Source organism: Corythoichthys intestinalis, chromosome 14 (genome assembly GCF_030265065.1).
Source record: "Corythoichthys intestinalis isolate RoL2023-P3 chromosome 14, ASM3026506v1, whole genome shotgun sequence".
In the NCBI taxonomy this organism is placed as follows: domain Eukaryota; kingdom Metazoa; phylum Chordata; class Actinopteri; order Syngnathiformes; family Syngnathidae; genus Corythoichthys; species Corythoichthys intestinalis.
In genome coordinates, this window is record NC_080408.1 from 39505472 (window position 1) to 39528776 (window position 23305).

General features: G+C 39.6%; 2 protein-coding genes across 2 annotated transcripts in view; both read left to right on the plus strand.

Annotated features, from left to right (window-relative positions):
• Window positions 1-15250, plus strand: part of LOC130929544 (voltage-dependent R-type calcium channel subunit alpha-1E-like) — a 118181-nt gene extending 102931 nt beyond the window's left edge. The window contains exons 32-47 of the mRNA XM_057856760.1: window positions 632-742; window positions 2050-2130; window positions 2220-2339; window positions 2563-2628; window positions 5082-5173; window positions 5263-5437; window positions 5512-5639; window positions 9227-9323; window positions 9399-9504; window positions 9576-9683; window positions 9752-9852; window positions 9933-10039; window positions 10120-10219; window positions 12515-12647; window positions 12820-12983; window positions 13119-15250. Coding sequence (XP_057712743.1) covers window positions 632-742; window positions 2050-2130; window positions 2220-2339; window positions 2563-2628; window positions 5082-5173; window positions 5263-5437; window positions 5512-5639; window positions 9227-9323; window positions 9399-9504; window positions 9576-9683; window positions 9752-9852; window positions 9933-10039; window positions 10120-10219; window positions 12515-12647; window positions 12820-12983; window positions 13119-13613 — 2184 coding nt within the window. The 3' untranslated portion in view covers window positions 13614-15250. The remainder of the gene's footprint in view (window positions 1-631; window positions 743-2049; window positions 2131-2219; window positions 2340-2562; window positions 2629-5081; window positions 5174-5262; window positions 5438-5511; window positions 5640-9226; window positions 9324-9398; window positions 9505-9575; window positions 9684-9751; window positions 9853-9932; window positions 10040-10119; window positions 10220-12514; window positions 12648-12819; window positions 12984-13118) is intronic.
• A 411-nt stretch (window positions 15251-15661) lies between these two features.
• Window positions 15662-22162, plus strand: LOC130930323 (RING finger protein 11-like). The gene is made up of 3 exons (XM_057858205.1): window positions 15662-16264; window positions 16697-16866; window positions 18051-22162. The coding sequence occupies exons 1-3, from the start codon at window positions 16142-16144 to the stop codon at window positions 18220-18222; spliced, it is 465 nt and encodes a 154-aa protein (XP_057714188.1). The 5' UTR covers window positions 15662-16141; the 3' UTR covers window positions 18223-22162.
• Window positions 22163-23305: the final 1143 nt, after the last annotated feature.

Here is a 23305-nt window from a genome sequence, read left to right on the forward strand (position 1 = left end):
GTTTGAGGCCATTTTATTAATAAATCAGATGAAAAAGGAAGAAGTCTAATTATTAAGGCGTCGTTCACTGGCTGTATAGCTTTGGAAAAAGTAGACGCTTCGGAGTGAGGACAGCATAGACAGATTTAAATGACAGTAGAGTGAAATGCCCACTACAGTCCTTATGTACCGTATGTTGAATGTATATATCCATCTTGTGTCTTATCTTTCCATTCCAACAATTTATTTTACAGAAAATATATATATAATTTACTGAAAAATATGGCATATTTTATAGATAGTTTGAATTGCGATTAATTGCGATTAATTACGATTAATTAATTTTTAAGCTGTAATTAACTCGATTAAAAATTTTAATCGTTTGACAGCCCTATTTTTAACACATCAAATTCACAGTTAAAATGGATTCTATCACGTTACTGGCAGTCAATGAGTTAAGTGTGTGTTTGCCTGCCCATCAGTGCACAAATTCCCAAGCTCAGATAAAAATGGGTGAATTGTGTCAGAGAGGTCAGCAAATGTCAAAACTGTGCCAAAAAAAGCCAAAAGTCACTTCTTCTATATCACATTATATAAATTACTACAGTGATGGCATTATTCGTGTCCTTTTCATTTTCGTCTATTTCTCCAGTATCACTCGGCGCCGACAGCCTACGACACAGTCCTGAAGCACCTCAACACTGCGTTTACCGTCCTCTTCTCCATGGAGTGCATACTCAAGATCATGGCGTTTGGTTTTGTGGTGAGGAAAGACACACAAAACACAAATACAAAAAAATTGACTTACAAAAATTCCTTATTATATCTTTGACCTTTCGCACATACACACTCATTCATGTCTTCGGGGAGAGTCGGAACGGGGCCGTACAGTCCTGGGCCGGTTCCCTCTTAATTTTAATGCATCAATCCATCAGGAGGGTGACGCCACAGTGGCCTCCCGGTCATTCTTCCACCTATTTTAACGCACCACATACATCACAATCCACTGGGGGGCTTCGGTGAGGGGTGGTGGGATGTACGGCTGGAAAGAACTTCCATGCGGCGGTCCCACTGCCCTAATCCAGATTCTCCTATTTTAATTCATACACAGCACTACCCTTCCCACACAATCCCCATCAAGGTGCTGGGTAATGGCTGCCAGTCGGGGACCAGGCAGCCACCGTAATAAGGCAGTAAGTGGGTTCCACTCTTTTTACACGAGGCCCAGCGGGCGGTGGGGGTTCCGCGGTGTGCCGTGTCAATTGGGGGATTGCAGCGGTGGCTGGTGGGCGGTGGCGTGTTCTCTTTCGGTTAATGGGGGCGCAGATGGTCCAGGGGACCACCGTGGATCCCAGGGGATGACGGCGGCCCCCTTTTTGGAGTAACTAGCAGAGGGATGGGCCGCGCTAGCTCACCACCCTGTTTGGCTGGGGAGGTGCCGTGGCCCTAGGGCGGTCCCTGCGCAGCATTTCCACTTGTCTGCTGGACTATCACACATCTGATGGGCCTCACGCATTACTGGGTGCAATGAGATACACTCAAGTGGAGAAAATATTAGTGCCAGGATTACCGATCAGGCAGCAGAGAATAGGAAATAAACATATCCACACTTACAAGCGATTCACATAATACTGGGTTCTACAACTCACACTGCTGATTTGTGTACGCTCCACCCCAAGTAATCACATCTATCTCTAACACCCCCCACCGCCTTCTTTTTTTCCTGTCATCAGGCCCCCCACATGGTGTCAACCGGAAACACAATTAGCTAACGATAGCTCTACTATATTCATAGTTTGTGTAGGCGTTGAATGTATTTCTTTTTTATTTGTTCTTCTCTTCTGTCTTTCTCCTTTTCTAAAACCCCTTCCTGCTCGCTGCATTTTCCTAATAAACGAAACACAATGAATAATCACAATGGGAGTATATCATACTCTCACGTGATTCATTAAAACTGTTCAGACCAATAGGACTCTCAGATCCCATTCTCCATCTTAAGCAGCTGAACAGGACAGGATTTTTTTTTTTAATTATTCTTTCATAATCGTTCCGTCATTTAATTTCCCTCAGAATTATTTTCGAGACACCTGGAATATTTTTGACTTCATTACAGTGCTGGGCAGCATAACTGAGATTGTTGTGGATTTGCAGGTGAGGTCAAAGCTCTCTAATTATGTTCCTTTGTTGTATGCGCTTAATATTGAATTACACTGTTACATCTTCCATTTTCTTGGGTTCAGTCTATGAACACCATCAACATGAGTTTCCTAAAGCTCTTCCGAACAGCCCGCTTAATCAAACTGCTGAGGCAGGGTTACACCATTCGCATCCTCCTGTGGACCTTCGTACAGTCCTTCAAGGTCAGAATCCTTACTTCCCTTAGGGAGATTATTTGCCTTTGTCAACATGCTAAGATGTCAGTTTATTTTGTGAGTTTTTCGTCATCAACTAGGATTTAAAGTGGACGCTTTTAGAGTAGTAGTTGTTCACATGTTGTAACTGATTTTCATGCTGTTGTTTGAGCTAGAATTAGGAATGAGCCGATTTTAAAACCACAATTATTTCTGGCTTTGTTTCCAACAGGCGCTTCCCTACGTATGCCTGCTCATTGCAATGCTTTTCTTTATATACGCCATCATTGGAATGCAGGTAAGACCTCTACTTGGCTCTCCACAGTGCAACCTCCAAAGTGGAACAATTGTGAACTCAAAATTTTATGGAAAAATAGTATGCCTCAAATTTCCAATGATATCTGAAATTCAAGCCAGTTGTTTTGCGTTAACTCTTTCATTGCCAATTTGCCACTGACAATAATATAATGTCCAGTCATCCTTCTGCTGTGAATTTAAATGACTTTATCACTAGTTTATCTTGAGTGGACGTCCAATCCATTTGAAGTGGGAGGAATGGCAGTGAATGAATGAATGTTCATTTGCCAAATGGATTGGACGGCTAGAGCCGTCATTGGCAGGTAATTAGTTACGGTGCTACTTGAAAAATTGTCTGGACAAATAAGCAGTGTTAAGATGACTACCCTATAAACCGCTACTTTTTTTCTTCATTTTGAATCCTGCGGCTTATAGACCAGCGTTTTTTTTTTTTTTTTTTTTTTTTTTTTTTTACTTGGCTTAATAGGTAAAACACAGAGACATCATAATGCCGTCATAATTATGACATGACACTATTAAGGGCATTACTGAATGCTTATGACAGATGTCATTAAGTGTCATCCGGCAAATTATGTCACTAACACCATTTATGTCCAGCTTGGAACTTTTACATCCATTCAATTGTGAGATAAGTAGCCGGATAACACCAAATGACATCTGTTATAAGCGTTTATTAATGCTCATGACAGTGTCATGTCATAATTATGATTGTCTAATGACAGTCTTATGGTGCCACTGTCAAATAAAGTGTTACTAAATACCGTAACTAGCAATTAATGATACCACTGGAACAATAACTGAACAAATAATTAGCACATAACATGATTTTTGATTGTCATTTACAACTGTAGTGCTGCAATGCGTGCTAGGAGGCATGTTGGGCAACAACACTGTTGATAGCAGGTGGCAGCAGAGGTTGACTATCTCCCCCAAAGGAGCAGTGATGGCCAAAGCAATGAAGCTTTGCAGCCAATTGGTTCAAAACTTCATGTTGGTTCATTTGGTCCTATGCTAATCGTATGATGCCGCTGTCAAATAAAGTGTTTCCGGTTAGTATCTTTTGGTGTAAATATCCCATAATACAGTAATGACAGCAGGAGCTTATAGTCCAGTGTGGCTTATCTATGAACAAAGGTCATTTTCGTATCAAATTTGGTGGGTGGCGGCTTATAGTCAGGAATGCCTTATAGTGTGAAAATTACGGTAATCAATAATGTTGCTAGCTAGTAATACTGTTTCTACAATATTACTCAAAGGTAATAAAATACTTAAGTCTTTCAATGGCATTGACGCTTGTGGGTCATCATCCTTCTCCTGTTGATTAAAAATAAGTTTATCACAATTTCACACGAAATATTTCCAATCCATTTGAACTGGGAATCCAAATGGATTGGATGTCTACCACCATCAATGGCAGCGAAGTAGTCAGGGGGAAAATATTTATCAAGCATTGGGTGACTTTTTGTCATTTTAATCAGTACAAAAGCAGCATTTTTTTCTTGACAAAAATAACGATGCCAAATTAAAAAGTCTGTACACCAAACCAGTAGGACAAGTGAAAGCAAAAGACAAAGTTTTGATCAAGTGCATCCAAGCGGAAAGAATCTTGCATAACAATTATAAAAAAACAAAAAACAAAAGACAAACCTAAATTTCATAAATTTGACATGTAATCGTGGAGAAAATCGTCCATAAAAGCCACTCTCAGACATTTTTAAATGCCAGTACCATTTTAGCAAGTTAAATGTGAGTATTTCAGCATGTACCACTTACTCGTCTCGCGTTGGCTACCCATTGTGCTATGAGCTATCAATGCCATATGCAAACTTTAATGGACCTCTGAAGTGACGACGACATCGTCTGAGTCTTAGATGGAGAAAGGAGAGGGACAGACATATATTGCAAAGGTACAGTGTGAGCCTTCCCTGTGCATATTTTTACCTTTTTCAAGTGCATCAGTGGTTACGCGCCGGACAAGCATGGCATGACTATCATCACGATTGTCACACAACGACAAAAAAATGCAAACAATGTCATTTTTGTGTGTGTTTCAACATTATTTTCATAGTTCTAAGAAATTCATGACTTATATATTCAGAATCTTTGAGCAACCATATTTAACGTAAAGGTCATTTATACTGAATATTGTCTTTTCCTGAATGTAACATAGAAAATACAGTGTAGTGTATGTTTACTCACCGCGGCAAATACTGTGTCGCCAGGACTCCCAGTCAAAATGAATGGGACGCCTATCGCCATCAGTGACTCTCGATGTGTCAATTTACACCATTTGCTCCAGGAATATTTTAAAAATTGGAGAAACTTGAAAGTCAATATGGGTCACACAGCAGATTGAGTTCTCCATTTAATGTTCCAATTTATTTTTGATGTTATTCCTGGCGTGATCATGGTATTACGTATGTCTTTCCGTAGGTGTTTGGAAACATCAAGCTGAATGACGAGAGCCACATAAATCAGCACAACAACTTTAAGACCTTTTTCGGCGCTCTCATGCTGCTTTTCAGGTGGGCCTCAGGCTGCACTGGCTCAAATTGACATTCCGTGCAGCTACATCTCATCCAAATAAGTTATTCGCTGGTCTTTATTCAATCAGGAGTGCAACAGGGGAGTCGTGGCAGGAAATCATGCTTTCCTGTCTTTCGGGTCAGGAGTGCGAGCCCGACACCTCCCTTGCTCCCTTCACCTTGTCTCCTGACCACGAAGGGGGCTGCGGCACAGACTTCGCCTACTGTTACTTTGTTTCCTTCATCTTCTTCAGCTCCTTTCTGGTCAGAAAACAAACTATGCGTACAGTAAATGCTGATGTTTAGTCCTGAGTATGAATGCAATTCCTCACTTTTAGATGTTAAATCTGTTCGTGGCTGTCATAATGGATAACTTTGAGTACCTGACGCGAGACTCTTCTATCCTCGGGCCACATCACCTGGACGAGTTCGTCAGGATATGGGGAGAATATGATCGACTGGCATGGTGAGGTCCATTTAATTAATTGTCTGTTTTTAGAATCGCTTTAGAAAGCCAAGTTGAAGAATTTTTTTCACTTTCTTATTTACTAATGTTGATTTTTTTGTCAATTAGATGTAATTGATAGACATCCAATCCATTTTAACTTGGCGGGCCGGCAGTAAATGATCAGGACAATATAAACATTTTTTTTGCGAGTCAACGTTATCATAGCTTTTTTCCATCAATTTGGAATTTTTGTATTTTTTCAGATTTGAATTTGCGTTTTGTATTCTTAAGAACATTATTATTTAATTACATACTTAATATACAGTAGATTCCAATTTTGTGTATGTACAGTGGGGCAAATAAGTATTTAGTCAACCACCAATTGTGCAAGTTCTCCTTCTTGAAAAGATTAGAGAGGCCTGTAATTGTCAACATGGGTAAACCTCAACCATGAGAGACAGAATGTGGGGGAAAAAAACAGAAAATCACATTGTTAGATTTTTAAAGAATTTATTTCCAAATTAGAGTGGAAAATAAGTATTTGGTCACCTACAAACAAGCAAGATTTCTGGCTGTCAAAAAGGTATAACTTAATCTAACGAGGTCTAGCGAGGCTCCATTCGTTACCTGTATTAATAGCACCTGTTTTAACTCATTATTGGTATAAAAGACACCTGTCTACAAGCTCAGTCAGTCGCACTCCAAACTCCACTATAGCCAAGACCAAAGAGCTGTTGAAGGACACCAGAGACAAAATTGTAGACCTGCGCCGGGCTCGGAGGACTGAATCTGCAATAGGTAAAACGCTTGGTGTAAAGAAATAAACTGTGGGAGCAATTATTAGAAAATAGAAGACATACAAGAGCATTGATAATCTCCCTCGATCTGGGGCTCCATGCAAGATCTCACCCCGTGGCGTCAAAATGATAACAAGAACGGTGAGCAAAAATCCCAGAACCACACGGGAGGACCTAGTGAATAACCTACAAAGAGTTGGGACCACAGTAATAAAAGCTACCATCAGTAACACAATGCGCCGCCAGGAACTCAAATCCTGCACTGCCAGACGTGTCCCCCTGCTGAAGCCAGTACACGTCTAGGCCTGTCTGCGGTTCGCTAGAGAGCATTTGGATGATTCAGAAGAGGACTGGGAGAATGTGTTATGGTCAGATGAAACCAAAATAGAACTTTTTGTTAGAAACACAAGTTCTCGTGTTTGGAGGAGAAAGAATACTGAATTGCATCCGAAGAACACCATACCCACGGTGAAGCATGACAATGATCCCAAACACACAGCCAGGGCAACAAAGGAGTGGCTTCGTAAGAAGCATTTCGAGGTCCTGGAGTGGCCTAGCCAGTCTCCAGATCTCAACCCCATAGAAAATCTGTGGACGGAGTTGAAAATCAGTGTTGCCCAATGACAGCCCCAAAACATCAATGCTCTAGAGGAGATCTGCATGGAGGAATGGGCCAAAATACCAGCAACAGTGTGTGAAAAGCTTGTGAAAAGTTACAGAAAACGTTTGGCCTCCGTTATTGCCAACAAAGGGTACATAACAAAGTATTGAGATGAACTTCTGTAATTGACCAAATACTTATTTTCCACCATGATTTGCAAATACATTCTTTAAAAATCAAACAATGGGATTTTCTGGGGGGGTTTCACATTCTTTTTCTCATGGTTGAGGTTTACCCATGTTGACAATTACAGGCCTCTCTAATATTTTCAAGCGGGAGAACTTGCACATTTAGTGGTTGACTAAATACTTATTTGCCCCACTGTATATTGACACATGCACAATCCAATCTATTCCATCCAAAATTTGCAAGAAACATTTTGGCTTTTATATCTTTCTTCTCATTATTTACATTTTATTTGAGCCTTAACAATCTCCTTGAGCAAAATTATATAATAAAAAAATTAATCTAAAACTGTTGAATAGGTCTTTATGTGTTGTATATCTTATATTGGATCTTTTCATAATAAAAATTGCCCCAAATAAGGATTTTATTTAAATACAAATTCAATGTATGTTTTGTTTTTTATATTTTTAGCCTACTTTTCTAACTGGAAAATACTTATGGAATCACCAGTCTCAGAGGGTGATCATGCAGTTGTTTAATTTTGTAGAAAAAAAGCAGATCACAGAGATGGGGCAAAACTAAAGCCATTTGGAACTTTCTGGATTTAAAGAAGAAAAGAAATAGAGAAAAAAGATGTGGTTGTCATCAACTGTTACTTTTGATCAAGCCAAAGAGGGGAAAAAATATGGAATCACTCAGTTCTGAGGAAAAAATATGGAATCATGAAAATACTACAGCAAAAGAACTCTTAACACAGCACTAGTACTTTGTAGCACCACCTCTGGCTTTTATAACAGCTCGTAGTCTTGAAGGCATGGATTTAAGGAGTGACTAACAGTATTCTACATCAATCTGGCTCCATCTTTCTTTGATTGCTTTTGCCAGATCGGCTTTGGAGGTTGGATCCTTGTCATGGACCTTTTTTTTTTTCAACTTTCACCACATATTTTCAGTTATTTGCATACCATGACACTGACTTTATGGGTCTTTCTTCAAGGAAGGCTCACAATTTTTCTCTATGGCAAGATGCATTGTCATTCTGAAAAATGATTTCATCATCCCCATACGCCCTTTGAATTGATGGGATGGGAAAAGTGTTGTGCATTTATTGAAGACGTGAATAAATTCCACAGTGCCTTTAGCTGACATGCATTCCCATATCATAAATGACTGTGGGAATGTTCAAAAATTTCACAATTCATCACTGAATATGACTTTCATCCAATCATCCACTGTCCATAATTGCTTTTCCTTAGCCCATTGTAACCTTATTTTCTCTGTTAAGGTTTTACTGATGGCTTTCGTTTAGCTTTCCAGTATGTACATCCCATTACCTTAAGGAGGTTTTTTACCGTTCGGTCAAAGACATTGACTTCAGTTAATGCCCATTTGTTCCTCATTTGTTTTGTTGTGCGTTTTCTGTTTTCAAGATGTATTGCTTTGATGTAATATGTTCACTGGTTTACCAGCATGCTTGCCTTTAACAACCTTCCTATGTTGTATGTACTTAGTCCAGAATTTAGATACAGATTATTGTAAACAACCAACAGCTTTTGCAACACTGTGTGATGATTTACCTTCTTTAAAAAGTTTGATAATAAAAAATGAAATGGTGATTTTTCATGTTTTCCACAAAATTGAATTATTCCATATTTTTTTCCCTTTGGCTTGGTCTAAAAAAGTAACTGTTACCGACGACCAAGTTTCTTAAATCCAGAAAGTTGCTATTTAAAATGACTTTAGTTTTGTGTCATGTCTGTGATCTACTATTTTTTTCTACAAAATTAAATAACTTCATGCACATCCTCCGAGACTGGTAATTCCATCATTATTTTTTACAGGGGCTGTAGTTTGTACATTTTTACCATTTCTCGACTTGTTCCATCTTTCTCCAACAGAGGGCAGCAGATGTATTTGAATAATCGCCATTTTCAAATCAAAGACAATATAGTTCAGTAATGCCTTAAATATCAGGGTCATTGAAATTGTTTTTTTTTCTGCTCTTCATCCTTTTTATGAAGTGGACGCATCCACTACACCGCCATGTATGAGATGTTAACCCACATGTCTCCTCCACTGGGTTTGGGTAAAAAATGTCCTGCCAAGATTGCCTATAAGGTAATAAGAAAATGTGAAGGTTTATAACCTCAGAAATCTAACATGTAAAACGCCTTTCATTTTTTTCTAACACAGAGACTGGTGCTGATGAATATGCCGGTGGACGAGGACATGACAGTGCACTTCACCTCCACACTAATGTCACTCATACGCACGGCACTGGACATCAAAATAGCCCGAGGTTCGAATCAGACGCGTCCGCGTACATCCTCTTTTTGAAGTGGTAAACCCTTGTGAGTTTGTATGGCACAGGTGGTGAGGACCGTATCGCCTTGGATGCTGAACTGCAAAAGGAGATCAGCATCATCTGGCCTTACTTGCCTCAGAAGAACTTGGACCTCCTGGTACCCATTAACAAAGGTGGGCCTCTGCGGTGGTAGTGACAGCAACCATGTTAGCGTTACCGTTGACCTGGTTCGTGTTTACAGACACGGACATGACGGTTGGGAAGATCTACGCCTCCATGATGATCATGGACTACTTTAAGCAGAACAAGGCCAAGAAGCTTCGGCAGCAGTTGGAAGCTCAGGTCTGACTGACGGGATCAGGACTTTTATTGCTTTTTCCAACTTTAATAAATATAAAGGGGTATTTGTCCTCAAAAATTAGAAGAGTAACTTGATCTTCAAGCGTCTGGATGCATCCACCCTCCCTGAAGACATTCTCTCCAACACGCAGCCTCTGCCCATGATGGCCCACAGCGCTGGATCGGCCTTGTCAGTTTCTTCTATTTGACTCTTCCATGTATGCATATTTTTACATATTAACATCCTATGGATTCCTACTCCTCACACAGGACACGAGGGGGTTTTGTGGCCCTGAGTCCCATTTCTCCACAGGAGCTATTTTTGCAGTCAATGAGCTCTGACACAGATGCCGTTGAGCAACAGAACCTGGTAAGCCGAGGGCAATTAGTCACACGTTTTGAATGTATTATTTTTGTCTTACACCTTGCGTAAATGCTGACCACTTTAGAGTACTCATACAACAGTAACGCACTGTTACGTCCCAAGGACGGCTCGCGGAGGGCGTAACATAAAACAAGCCACACAAATTTTCCAGTGGACACAAATTTATTTACACAATAATCAAACTCGCAATGAATATATACAAAATGCGGAAGAAGCGCGGCTTCAGGGTAAGCCCAGGCCAAAACAACAAACAAAAGGAACTACACCTAAACCCCACCCGCCAACTAAACCCTGATCGTGTAAAAGGAACAAAGAATAGACAGCCACTAACCTAGCTTCTTACACTAAACAAAACAGGAGAAAACGGGTTGAACAGAAATGGCGACTTACCCCTACTGCTTCAGTGCTCTTACTTACAGTGGTGAACAAAAACGATTCAATAATGGCAAAACGCAAAAGACCTCACCGAAAAAGCGGGAGTGTATCAAACTGGCGATCAAACGCACACGAGAGTGAACGGGTAACTGCTTACGGACGGTGACCTTTACCCAAACTTTACAGGAACGATGGCTAGTGGGCAATTCAAATATACTTTATGTCACGGTGCCCGGAATGGAACCATTGTAACTCCTACTTCTAAGTGTCCTTTTTGCACGACGAGACAGCCGAAAAAGGTAAAACGGAGGCTAAGATGAAGGACTGGCTTGCACCGGTGTCACGCAAGATTTTTATTGGCACGGAGTTGCTGCCATCATCCAATAGTGGTACTTGGCCTTCAAAAGTGAATTTTATACTTGAGTAGAAAAGTAAAAGATACATTTTTGCTGTCTTGTATGTTTTAGAATCATGCATACAATACATGGTGGTAAACTAACATTTACTTCAGTGTACAGTGTTTACTGTACTCAAGAACTTTGCACTTAAAGTGTACAGCTCTTGATCCTTTTTTAAATTTTTGTCAGCAGAGGTGGGTAGTAAGGCATTACATGTACTCCGTTACATTTACTTGAGTAACTTTTTGAGAAAAATGTACTTCTAAGAGTTGTTTTACAAAGCTATACTTTTTACTTGTAGATTTGTGAAGAAAAAAACGATACTATTACTCAGCTACTTTGGGCTACACAAAAGTCGTTACATTTTTCCTCTATATTCTTCTTATTAGATTTTTTTTTTTGCCAGCAATGCAAAGAGTAGCTCGAGTAGCTCTACCTATTCACCAATGAGACGTCGCAACAATAATCACTTGACTCCATTACCAATCAGACGCAAGCTTGCCGTTCTATGATCACGCCAGCCCGTTCAATCACGTGGCGTCTTTAAAGCACCGTAAAAAATGAATTATTTGACAGAGAGCGCTGCCCTCAACATGACTTGAAAGCATGGATTTTAACCTTTCTCTCTCTTTATTTGGCACCGATTGACCACGGAAAATCGGAGATATGATGCTTTTAATTTCATAATGGTACCAATGAGGGAACTATTCAAACTAGGAACTATTTCTCCACAAGAGGGGACTCATGCTCTTTTGACGAATAACGCTTCATTTCTGTCATTTTTTTTCTCTCACCGGAATTCACAGATTCTCCCCCCCCCCCCCCCCCCTTGGCTTAATGTGCTTCTGTAATGGGTAACTGTACATAATCATTGTAATAACAGTCCCTGTAGTTAACTTTGTGCTGAAAAAAAAAAAAAATCAAACAAATTTGTAAGCAGTTACTCACACTGTTGCTCATTATTTGAGTATTCTTTCCACCAAATACTTTTTTACTTGTACTTGAGTACATTTTTGGATGACTTTTACTTTTGCATGAGTAATATTATTTTGAAATAACCCTACTCTTACTTGAGCACAATTTTGGCTACTCTACCCACCTCTGTTTGTCATTACTGTACTATGCCCATCTTTACTGAAGGTCAAGGACGCATATTGACATAAATAGACATCCAGTTCACTTAAACTGAGGCAGGCAATGAGTTAATGTTTGTGTTCTGTAAACAATAGATGGACTAACCCATGTTTTCAAAATGTATGTAGTAAGTATTGGTCTTATTATTCAATGTTACGCATACTTTTACAATTTCATGCAATATTATAGGTACAGTAGACAAAAGAAGAAAATGAATTCATTTTACGTTTCTGATTAGATACATTCTTGTAAGTTTCTTTACTCCACATTTCAGGCCAGGGGTTGCCAATACTTGCTGTTTTAAAATACAATTCACAGGGAACTCCCAGTTTGTTGTTTTAACATGAAAATACTTATATTTTTGCTTTTAAAGACGGAGGGTGCCAGCGGATCAATCAAGCGTTCCGCTTCTACTGCATCGGACCAACAAGTCAACAGTCATTGGCAGGAGGAGAAAAGTCCCGAGCGCTTTTACCGACCTCGTCACAAGAGTTACAAGGCAGCAGGTCAGTTAGAAAACAGAAAACCACATACGTTGGGACTGTTATAACCAGAGACACTGTTGTTACCAAGGCTTGGTTGGGTTTGAAATTGGGATTTCAAACTAGGCTTTGAGACCGTTATTAACTGAAGTCTATCTGGAATAGTGATAATCAGGACTTCTTTCTGTGTGGCCAGTGTCTCGGTCCGAGCACTGGCAGCAGGGTGATCGAGATCGAGGCCGATCCAAAGAGCGGTGCCACCTTCTTTCGCCGGACACGTCCCGCTGCAACTCAGAGGAGCGCAGCATACAGCCATCGCGTTCCCCAAGCGTGGGTAGGACACGCCCTGAAGACAAACAGGTGCAAAATAATGACACAGTAATGTTTTTATGATATCCAGGCGAATATGTGATCAATCATGACACTATACTTTCTGGACGTGAACATGCCACTTTTAACAGCTTGCAATTTTGGTTATTTTTTGTACTATCTCAGGGTAACAGCTCAGACAGTCCTGTGCCCTCCACATCTGAGTCCAGCACCCCGAGTGTCCGACGGCCTTCATCGCAGACCCCTACGCACTCCCGTCCTCACATCTCATACTCACCGCTCGTGTGTCGCGCCGACCCCTCCATTTGCGAGGACGACGAGACGGAGACGGCCAGGCAGGACCAGGAGGCCGTCGGCGGTGAGCGAGGGAACGAAGCAGGCCGACACCAATCGCCATTGCGTCGCTACCCTTCCGAGCCCTTCCTGGCCTCGCAGGAGGAGGACCACAGCCCCGATCCCACCGGACCCATGGAGACGTTAACCTTTGAGGCGGCTGTGGCCTGCAGCCTGGGACGCTCGAATACCGTCAGCTCCTCGCGTCCGCGCTTGCGGACTGGCTGGCAGATTCCCAACGGACACTTTCGCAAGCGTCTGGCGCAAACTGCCTCGGTGGCGGCCAGCGACCCGCTCAGCGATACGGAGGAGGATGACCGGTGCTAGGGACAAAGTCATGTTGACTCTTTGCTGCATTCTACATATCTTAGTTTTAAACATGAATTGATGGCAACAAAGACCACTTCTTCCTGAAACTGTACTTGCCAGTTCACACCAAACACAAACCGTTTAAAAAGAAAACAAAGATCTATTTCCTGCCTTGTACTTGATGATGGAGGAACAGTACTTAATGCAACAGTAAACCATTATTCTGTACACACGTACGTTTTTTCAACATCTTAAAGCAATTTTAAAAATGTGACAGACCCTTCACTAAATGTGTGGGTTACCCTGGGTACTGAAATTTGCATGTTAGGTTAATTGACGCTTGTCCAAAGGTTAAATGTGAATGGTAATTTGTCTTGACTATACTGTATATACCAAACTCAGCAGAGATAGGCTCCAGCTCACCAATATTCCAAATGAGGACAAATGCTATAGAAAATGGATGAACTGATGTGTGAAACAGATTTATACACAACAGTCAACACAACCACTTGCGAGGCTACTGTTACTGTGTGTATGTGTCTATGTTGCCACGCCACTGGCCTTTTTTCCTTTTTTTTTTTTTTATTTACAGATATCAGATAATCAGGCCTTAACTGATTTTAAACAAAAATATGGTTAGTGTGGGCACAAATTCGACCCTATCGTGGAATGTGTGTACCCTACTTAAAATATTGTACAAGGCAAAAGTCTGAATAGCACGTCACACACGAGCCTAATTAAACACAGCGACAGACTTTTGCACAGGTCAACACAATGAATCAAATGGGACTGCTAAATTAAATAATTGTGTGTCTCTCTTTGCAGGTTTTAGGTTTAGTGTGAATATGTAACTACATTTTCCTAATCATGACTTTTCTTTGTAAATACATTGTGACCATTATATTAGTGTGAATATGTAACTACATTTTCCTAATCATGACTTTTCTTTGTAAATACATTGTGACCATTATACCATCCATGCAGGAGACGACTTTTCCACAGTGATCAACAAACAATAATAGTGATTTTTTTTTTTTTTTTTTTTTTTAAACAAAATGAATGGATCTGCATGATGAGTGGGCTTTTTTCTCTTTTTGTACAATTTATAACTTGTGAGACAAAAATGCACCTGTAAAATGAAAGAAAATATGCCTATTTGTTAATTCATCCAGTTTAACGAACCTCTAAAATCTTCTATGTCATTCCCGGTTTATTATTTTCCCCAGTCAACACCCTTTACTGATGCAAGTATTATTACCTATCAGGAATACTATCGACAAGTTTGTTTTTTTTTGGTGCATTTTCTTTCTTTTTTAATAAACTAGAAACCACTGCAGACAATGACTGTGAAAAACACTGTAGTGTAGAGACACTCTTACTTAAATGTTACTCTTCTCCTCATTAATAATGTACAAAGGCTCTTGGTTCATTTTAGATAAAATGAATAAACCGTAAAAAGGCTGTTGAGCATTAAATGTATGTGTTATTTTGAACATGTTCTAAAGGTTCGTGTTTTAATTGCCTGAACAAAGCCAACTCTGACAATCATGACCCAAAAAATGTATTTTTATTCTCAGCATCTGCAAAGAAAATAGAAATGATTGATTTTATGTGTAAAATAGCTGTATATACAAATAAATATGTCCTCAAGTCCACACTGTTGATGTGAATAGATTTGCTGAGTACTGTAAAACAGAAAGCACGAACATTGAAGAAATGAAACACACCTGTCTGTGTTTTAAAACAGACAAAAAAAATCCTCGAAACGACACACGTTTACAAATATTTCCCACAACATTGAATGCATCACGAGTTCCGAGACGTAAACATCCCTCATACAAAGTACTGTACGTTAATAAAGACATCACCAAAAATACTTGTTTTATAATGAGTAATAAGACATAATACGAATAAGCATAAAATGCATTCGTATATTCAAGTTATGCGTCGTTTTAACATAAAATTTACGCATGTCATACAACCTTCTATTTGAGAGAAAGGGGGCGGGACTTTGGCATTGTTTTGGAGCCGATGAAACTGGCCAATCAGCTCAAAGACTTAGTTGATTTCGTCATAACCAAACGACACTTTAGGATGTCCGTGTAAAAGAAGCTAGCCAGACAAGATAGCTTGAAAACTGTTTTACTGTTACTTGTGGGCGATAAAACAAAAATGTCACCTCTGTTGGAGCTCTAGATAGGTTAGTTTAACTATCGGTACTGCTTTCTTCTCGGATAGTTTGTGGTTACAATTCCGGACGGGCGAGGAAATGAACAGTGCCAGTCGAGGAAGTCGCCCAGCTGGTGGACAAAGCTAGCTGTCTCGCCATTTAGCAGGAGTTCTTTTGTTTTTCGTTTTGAGGCGGAGCTGTGGTGCAAACATGAGCTGAACTGATGTGGCCTCGCTGAAAAATATCATCAAACATGCCGTATTTACTGTGAGGATTCTTCTTTAGTGTGTGACATCACTATAAACGACAAGAAAGCCATAGTGGTGCCAGCATTTAATTCATTAAAAAAATCTGTTTGGGAACAACACGACATAAAATGGGCAACTGTCTGAAGTCGCCCACGTCGGACGACATCTCACTGCTTCACGAGACGCAGTCGGACAGGGCGAGCTTCGGAGACGGGACGGATCCAGATTTGGAGCCTCCTCCGCCCTACCAGGTGAGGCGATTCACAAAAGACTTTCAGGAACAACTGAATTATATCTCAGCCATTCTTTTTTTAACAGACTATGGTCTCAACAATGGGAAAAGTCATGTTTTTCCCTACATGACGCCATCCGTACTTCCGGGTGGCAAGAGTGCCTGACGGCATCGCACGTAAACATAGACATCCAATTCATTTTGACATCGGGCTGCATTGCCAGCCTTCCCAGTTCAAAATGTCTATCTTTATAAATGGCAGCCAATTAGTTAAATGATATATGATTAGTAAATGATGTTTTGCTTGCAGTCACACTTTCACCATGTGACTGGCTTTTCAAGAATGTCAATACTGGTGTGAGGTGTAAACCAAACTGGTCGGACCACTTTTTATCGTGGCGGACCATAAAAAAATGTAATGGAAAATATTTGTGGTGTCTTCCTCCAACAGGAGCAGGCACACATGCCCTTATACCATCCCACACCCAGCCAGGCCCGTCTAGCCACCCAGCTGACAGAGGAGGAACAGATCCGCATCGCTCAGCGCATTGGACTAATCCAGCACCTGCCCAAGGGCGTGTATGATGGCGGCCAAGATGGCTCCGAGAAGAAGATCCGGGAGTATGTGACTCATTACTAACATCAATTACAGATGTGGTGCCTTATGTTGTCTGTTCAGGTCCAAAAAATGTTGAAAAAACATACAAACTTAATGATACACTTGGTGCCTCACATTTGTATATTTATATACTTTTCTTGGTTCATTCTTACAATATGAATTAACATTCACCCCTGTAAGAAATGCATTCAAAAGTAGGGCTGAACGATATTGGAAAAAACTGACATTGCGACTTTTTGCGGATTTGTGATATATATATTCCGATATTAAAACTAGAGGAATTTTCACCACATGACTTGAATAGCTCTGTTTGGGAAGATTTTGGTTAACTCCACATGCTCCCCATGACCACAGTGTATTTATACTATACTGTTTAATCCAGACTAAAGGAGTTCATTTATGAATGATGAATATTGCTATATATAAAAGGGATTCAGGAGGACATGTGTCTGCACACCTGCTGCTTTTATGACTCATAACAAACAAACAAAAAAAATTGTATGTCTTGCGGTGAAACTTGTGCATGCGCACATTGCAATGGCAATGTTCAAACTAGGGCTGCAGCTATCAATTATTTTAGTAGTGGATCAATGTATGAACTAGCTACTTCGAGTAATCGGATTAGGAACATAAAAAATTAAAATACTTTATTTTAGCCTCAAACGGTATTAAAAAATTAATAAATGAGGATTTAAGTACAACAAAAGAACAGTTGGCTTACTTGCATAGCAAACGTCCACTAGCTTAAATGCCATAAAATGCTAACTTTTTTATTTTATTTTTTTTACAATGCGCTTAACAAATTGTTCAAACTCATATTCCCACAAAAAACAGCAAATATACCAATAAACTAAATTACGAATGCATTAAAAAAAAAATTGGTTCAAGCAAAAACTTACCTTTTGTTGGTCTTAACAGGGAGCAGATGGATTCAGCCATGTTAAATGAGTTATGTCATATTCACTGTTGCCAATAGAAGGCAATGTATCCACACAAATCAAAAGAAATAAATGCAACGCCACTTTAATTAAACAAATACTTGAAGCAGAAAAATTTAATTCCAAGCCTCTTTCTAATCGAAGTACTCAAGTTACTCGCTTGATCGTTGCAGCACTAGTTCAAGCGATATATTGTGCAGGCCTATTATAAAGACACCCTAATCAGAATTTTCTTACCCTGTCTGCAGGTGCGTGATTTGCATGCTGGACTTCATGTACGGCGACCCGGTGCGGTTCCTACCGTGCATGCACATCTATCACACAGACTGCATTGATGACTGGCTCATGAGGTCCTTCACATGCCCGTCCTGCATGGAGCCCGTCGACGCCGCCCTGCTTTCCACCTACGAGACCAACTAACGCTTGCCTTACACGCGGTCGCTTTAGGCGGAGCTTGTAAACAACAAAAAGGTTGGTTTTCATCCTGCACTTTGAGAAATATGTTCAAACTCCTCCTACTCGCCGCCAAGAACGTTCAAGACAACGATGTAGCCAAGATGACTGCACACGTGTGTGTCCACTTGAGCTGGACTCAGTGGTCGCCTCACTGTTAAATTATTCACCCAAATTATTAAAGCGTGTCACTAGAACTCACAGTTTGCTAGTAATTGTGTAACCTTGATACATTATGTTTGCTTTACTTATATATTTATTAGGGATGTACCGAAAGCAAATTTCCTGGCTGAAACCGAAAAGTGAATATTGTAGGGATGTATGTAACGCATTATTCCTGGCGGAAACCGAATATTGGAAACACTTGGCCGAAAAACCGAAAGGCAAAACAATACACATGTATACAATTTATATTTTCATTTTTTAAAAATTATTATTAATTTATTTCATTATTTTCTGATTATTGCCCTTTGCCTTTTTTTATGCTCAAGTAGAAATAAAATAGAGTCCCTTCTCACAAGTACGCAAACATCTTCCAAAATGTTCAACGACCCGCGAGGCTCGAAAAATTTTGTTTGAAAGGTGCAGATTGAAACCCCTTGGGGGTGGGTGTTTCTAGCGACAGTGAGCATTTTGTGGCAAACTCTGAACCTGTCCTATAGCAGAGGTGCTGGCTTCGTCGTAGCATTCTGTTCGGTAGGCTTCACGGCTCACGAAACCTTGATAAATGTGCTTTCTAGGAAGTTTGGGACACTCGAAAAATGGGTCTCATGCCTCCGGTTCCTAAGCTAAATGTAATCTCGATGTACGTTTGTGTGGAACTGTAGTTCCCAACAACAACGAAAAACTTCCGTTCTCGCCGAAACTAATAAAGCTCTTTACAAGGCTAGTACTCCTTAAAATAGGATTCGCTGTTTTCTTGTGCAATGAGTGGAATCAAGAGTCAGACGAGTGGGCAGAGTCCTAGCAACGACGAAGCTGAGCGAAGTCGCTGCCAGCCGGATTAAACGGTAACTGTGTGGAAGTTGCGAAAAAAATGTAACAAAGAGTAAGTGGTCATGCCATAAAATTATTTTACTAAACCACAGCAAATGCACATAAATGCATTAAAATATTACTTTGTTTGAATACTGCTCGCATGTCGCATCATTAAACTCCAAACTATTCATACAGGGGCTCAAATGCACTGTACTCGACGTGACACGGAACGAGAAGCAACTTTGCCATTTGCCCGTGTTTGATTATGTCATTACAAGACGACTACGGGTTTTTATGGTAATCGGTTGTAAACTTTCGGTCTTTTAACGGAAAACCTAAAACGCAATTTTAGCTATTTTCAGCACTGAAATTTCGGTCACATCTCTAGAATATTGGAAACACTTGGCTGAAAACTGAAAGGCCGAATAATACACATGTATACAATTCAGTTTTCATAAAAAAAAAAAATATGGCGGAAAACATTCAGGTGACTTGAAGTTCCACTCTGAGACCCCCAATTTGGCCAAATTTGTCCGATATGCATGTGTGATACATCATTGGAAAGCTTAGAATCTCAATTTTCTGGGGGAAGAAAAATTTTGAACAGGAGGGCATTTAAAAATAAATAAATAAATAAATAGCAAAACCCTAACAGGAGGTGAGAGCATGAGAGAGCAGAATTAAAGACGCCACGGTTTTAACGAGATATCGCTTACTTACCTTGTTTTGATCCAAAAACTCCATGTAGCATGTATAACTGAGTATCAAGACACAGATGTGAATGGCCACAGCCGGATTTTGGGGGGATTTTATGGGTGAAACATAGTAATATAACAAGGGTCACGATGCAGAAATCGCAGACATCAAGGAGTGGTCGAGATGTTCTTTTTCATACTCTTACCCTTTTCAATTTTTCTTTGTTTGGATCGATTATTTATCATCTACAATATTGGAGAAAATGCGAGGGTAACAAAAAAAAATAAAATTAAGCAATAGTTATGAGGTATATATCCGTGACTAATTTACAGACGCCGTTTTTTTTATTGTGACGTAATTTGTATAAACTTTTAAATATGTGAGTGAATTATTTTTTAATGTCTTTTTTTTTTTAAACTAAATATTAGACATCAATTAATGATTCTAAGCTAAAAATGACAGACATTTCGAATAATAAATGCAATTACCTTCTTTTTATGGCTAGGTTGAAAGAAAAGCGGTTGCGCGACGTCTGTAAACGGAGGTTTCCAGGGTAAAACGGACAAATTAAAAATAGTTCGGGGACTTAATGCGCCATGAATCTGCTATCAGCATATAGACATATTGTTCTATCAAACACAACAGTTCTTTTGGCTTAAAATATGGCAGTTTCTTTCAAAGAGGGGTGCAAGAGCAGAAACTGCTTTTTCAGCCTTGTTTGCGTTTTCCGCCGTATACAGTGGGGAGAACAAGTATTTGATACACTGTCAATGGGTTTTCCCATTGTCAGTGTATCAAATACTTGTTCTCCCCACTGTATATGATTTTCCGATTGATTGCCCTTTGCCATGACACTACCCTGAGGAAACCTTTTCACCTTTTCGAAATCCTCTGCTACAGAAGGAGTCGGTATGATTGGAGGGACTTATTGTTTGTAGGACAAGTAGCTGATTTAACCTGAGGTGGAAAGATTCTTCAGTGTTGTTTCCCCCCGAGATACATCAGCAGAACATATTTTACGGACTGCTATCCTAACATATTTTTTTTGGATATCTCAAAATGCTTCCAAACGCGGACATGTTGGCTACGAACCAAGAGTGTTTTCAAGACCGCGTCAGCCAGCGTGTTGCTTCTCGCCGTGTTTTGATTATCTCATCACAAGAGGACGAAGGTTCTTCACACTATACAGTGGTAAACTTTCGGTCTTCAAAACATTTGAACCGAAAACACATTTGTACCCATTTTCGGCCGATAGTTTTCGGCGCCAAATTTTCGGTCACATCTCTAATATTTATGCATCCTGATTGGCTGTGCGTGAGTGCTTTGTGAATGTATTCAAATTGGACTGATCATATGTAACACATTTCATGTGTTCTCATTAAAGCTGTAGAAAGATACCCACAGCTCCAAATCCACTTCACAAGGTTTAAGGACACCATTTTGTCTCTCTTGCGTTGCTTGGTATTGTTCTCCTGTTAATGTCCAGACTTCTTCTACAGCTCTGGTTCAGACACGTACATTAGAGTTGTCGTCGCAGTTGGGCGTGTGGACGTGTTGTTAGGATTCTACTAAATTCTGGATGTAAACTGTAATACACAGCTAATATTGTGTAATACCATCTGGCCCCTGCTTGACCTCTTACATATCAATATTCCCTAAAATGCTGTATAATGTAATGTTATCAGACTTTTTCCAAACATGTGCCGGTGTAATTTACTGTGCGTGTATGTGGCTGTGTGTATAGCAGGAGGTCAGCCAGTGTAAAGGGCTCAGGCGGATCGCAACATGCTTGCACACTTTTCATCGATCCACTGATTTGCACTTTAGAACAATATGTTAAAAAGGAAATGTTGTTAATATATGTAAACCTTCTAATAACCTTGCACTATCAGAAATGTATTATTTTTTTCTTCCTTGGCCTCACTCACGTACAGACAGGTTTGCTCGAGTTCAGTCAGTCACAAATTACAAACTATATTGTCACGGAATTAATAGTGTTTATATTGCAGCGGGTTGTCGTTCATTGGGCCAATGTTGTGGCAGTCTGTTCAAACCTAAATTCTGTTAGTTACAGGAAGTTTTTATGTTACGGTTTTGTTTTCTTTGCAGTGTTTTTAAAACCCATTGTTACATTACATATAATCTATTTTTATTTTGTTTGTTTGAGCAAGGGTGAACCAGCCGTCATGTGTAAAGGAATAAATACAATAAATATGAAAAGAATACCCTTGCTGTGATTGTTCATTGGTATTTACTCTTATAATCTGGAAGGGAAAAACGAAAGTCAGTATATTGTGTTTTATAATCCTACATGTACAGCAGTATATATTTGGTGTTTACATTTAGTTGTATGAATTTTAGATTTTATTTGGACTTTTAATTATGCCTGCAACTGTCAAATATTTTAGGAATCAAGTATTCTATCGAAAATTCCATCGATTAATCGAGTAAACGGATGAAACTTTTTTTTTTTTAAAGAGCAATTATATATGAGAAATTTACATGTGAAAAAAAGACATTTCACGTAATATTGAACCATTTTTAGACAATGTCTTTATTTTAAATGTACATTGTTGAAAACGACCAACAATTGCGTCTCAGATGTGACTAGAAAAAAAAATCACTGCTTTCACTCAAAAAACTTAAGATCTGATCATAAAAAAAAAAAAATCTTATATCTTACCTAAAAATGTCATCATGCTTGATAACACAAAAGTTAGGTGTTTTTCCCACGTGTTTCAATTTAATTCCCATTTGCGTCAAGCTAATTTTAAGTTCTAGTTAAATTTTAAGTTAGTCTAAATTTTAAGTCCTGATATTTTGAGTTTTTGCAGTGTTCATCATATATTTATGAACAGTATGATACCTGCTGTATTGGAGCACATTACGCACCAGTGCTATTTGGTGTTTTATCCATCAATGACTACTAGGCTAAAATTGACATCGACAGTAGTCAGAATTAATAGAAACATAGCCTTCCCCAGGGCTACGTTACGTTAGCAAGGTACTGTAACGTTAATTTTATTTATTAGCGCTACGTTAACTTAATTTTACCTTGTTCCAAGTATCGCTCCTCCGCTCTCGTTGTAAACCAGGTGCCTTCGGTGGAGCTGCAGCATTGAAGACGTGCTGTAGTGGTACGCAAGCGCTGTCTTACAGTAAATACATGAAACACTGTTCGCCTCAGTGTCTAGCTTAAAATGCTCCCACGCTTTTGACATTTTCTGCTTATTTTCTTGGAGCCTTTCGCTTCGCTTTCATCGGCTTCTTCGTCGTTACCTCTATATTCATGCATGGTTGAAATCAAATATAACTGCCGCCTCTGTCTTCTTCCTGTACGTTCGTGACATCAGCGCATTGTGCCGCATTAAAAGTA

Excerpts from the sequence above, each read along its gene's own strand:
- LOC130930323 (XM_057858205.1), top strand. The coding sequence starts at position 16,142 with ATGGGCAACTGTCTGAAGTCGCCCACGTCGGACGACATCTCACTGCTT. Across the intron at positions 16,265-16,696 it reads AGCCTCCTCCGCCCTACCAG|GAGCAGGCACACATGCCCTT; the intron begins GTGAGGCGATTC and ends TTCCTCCAACAG. Across the intron at positions 16,867-18,050 it reads TCCGAGAAGAAGATCCGGGA|GTGCGTGATTTGCATGCTGG; the intron begins GTATGTGACTCA and ends CCCTGTCTGCAG.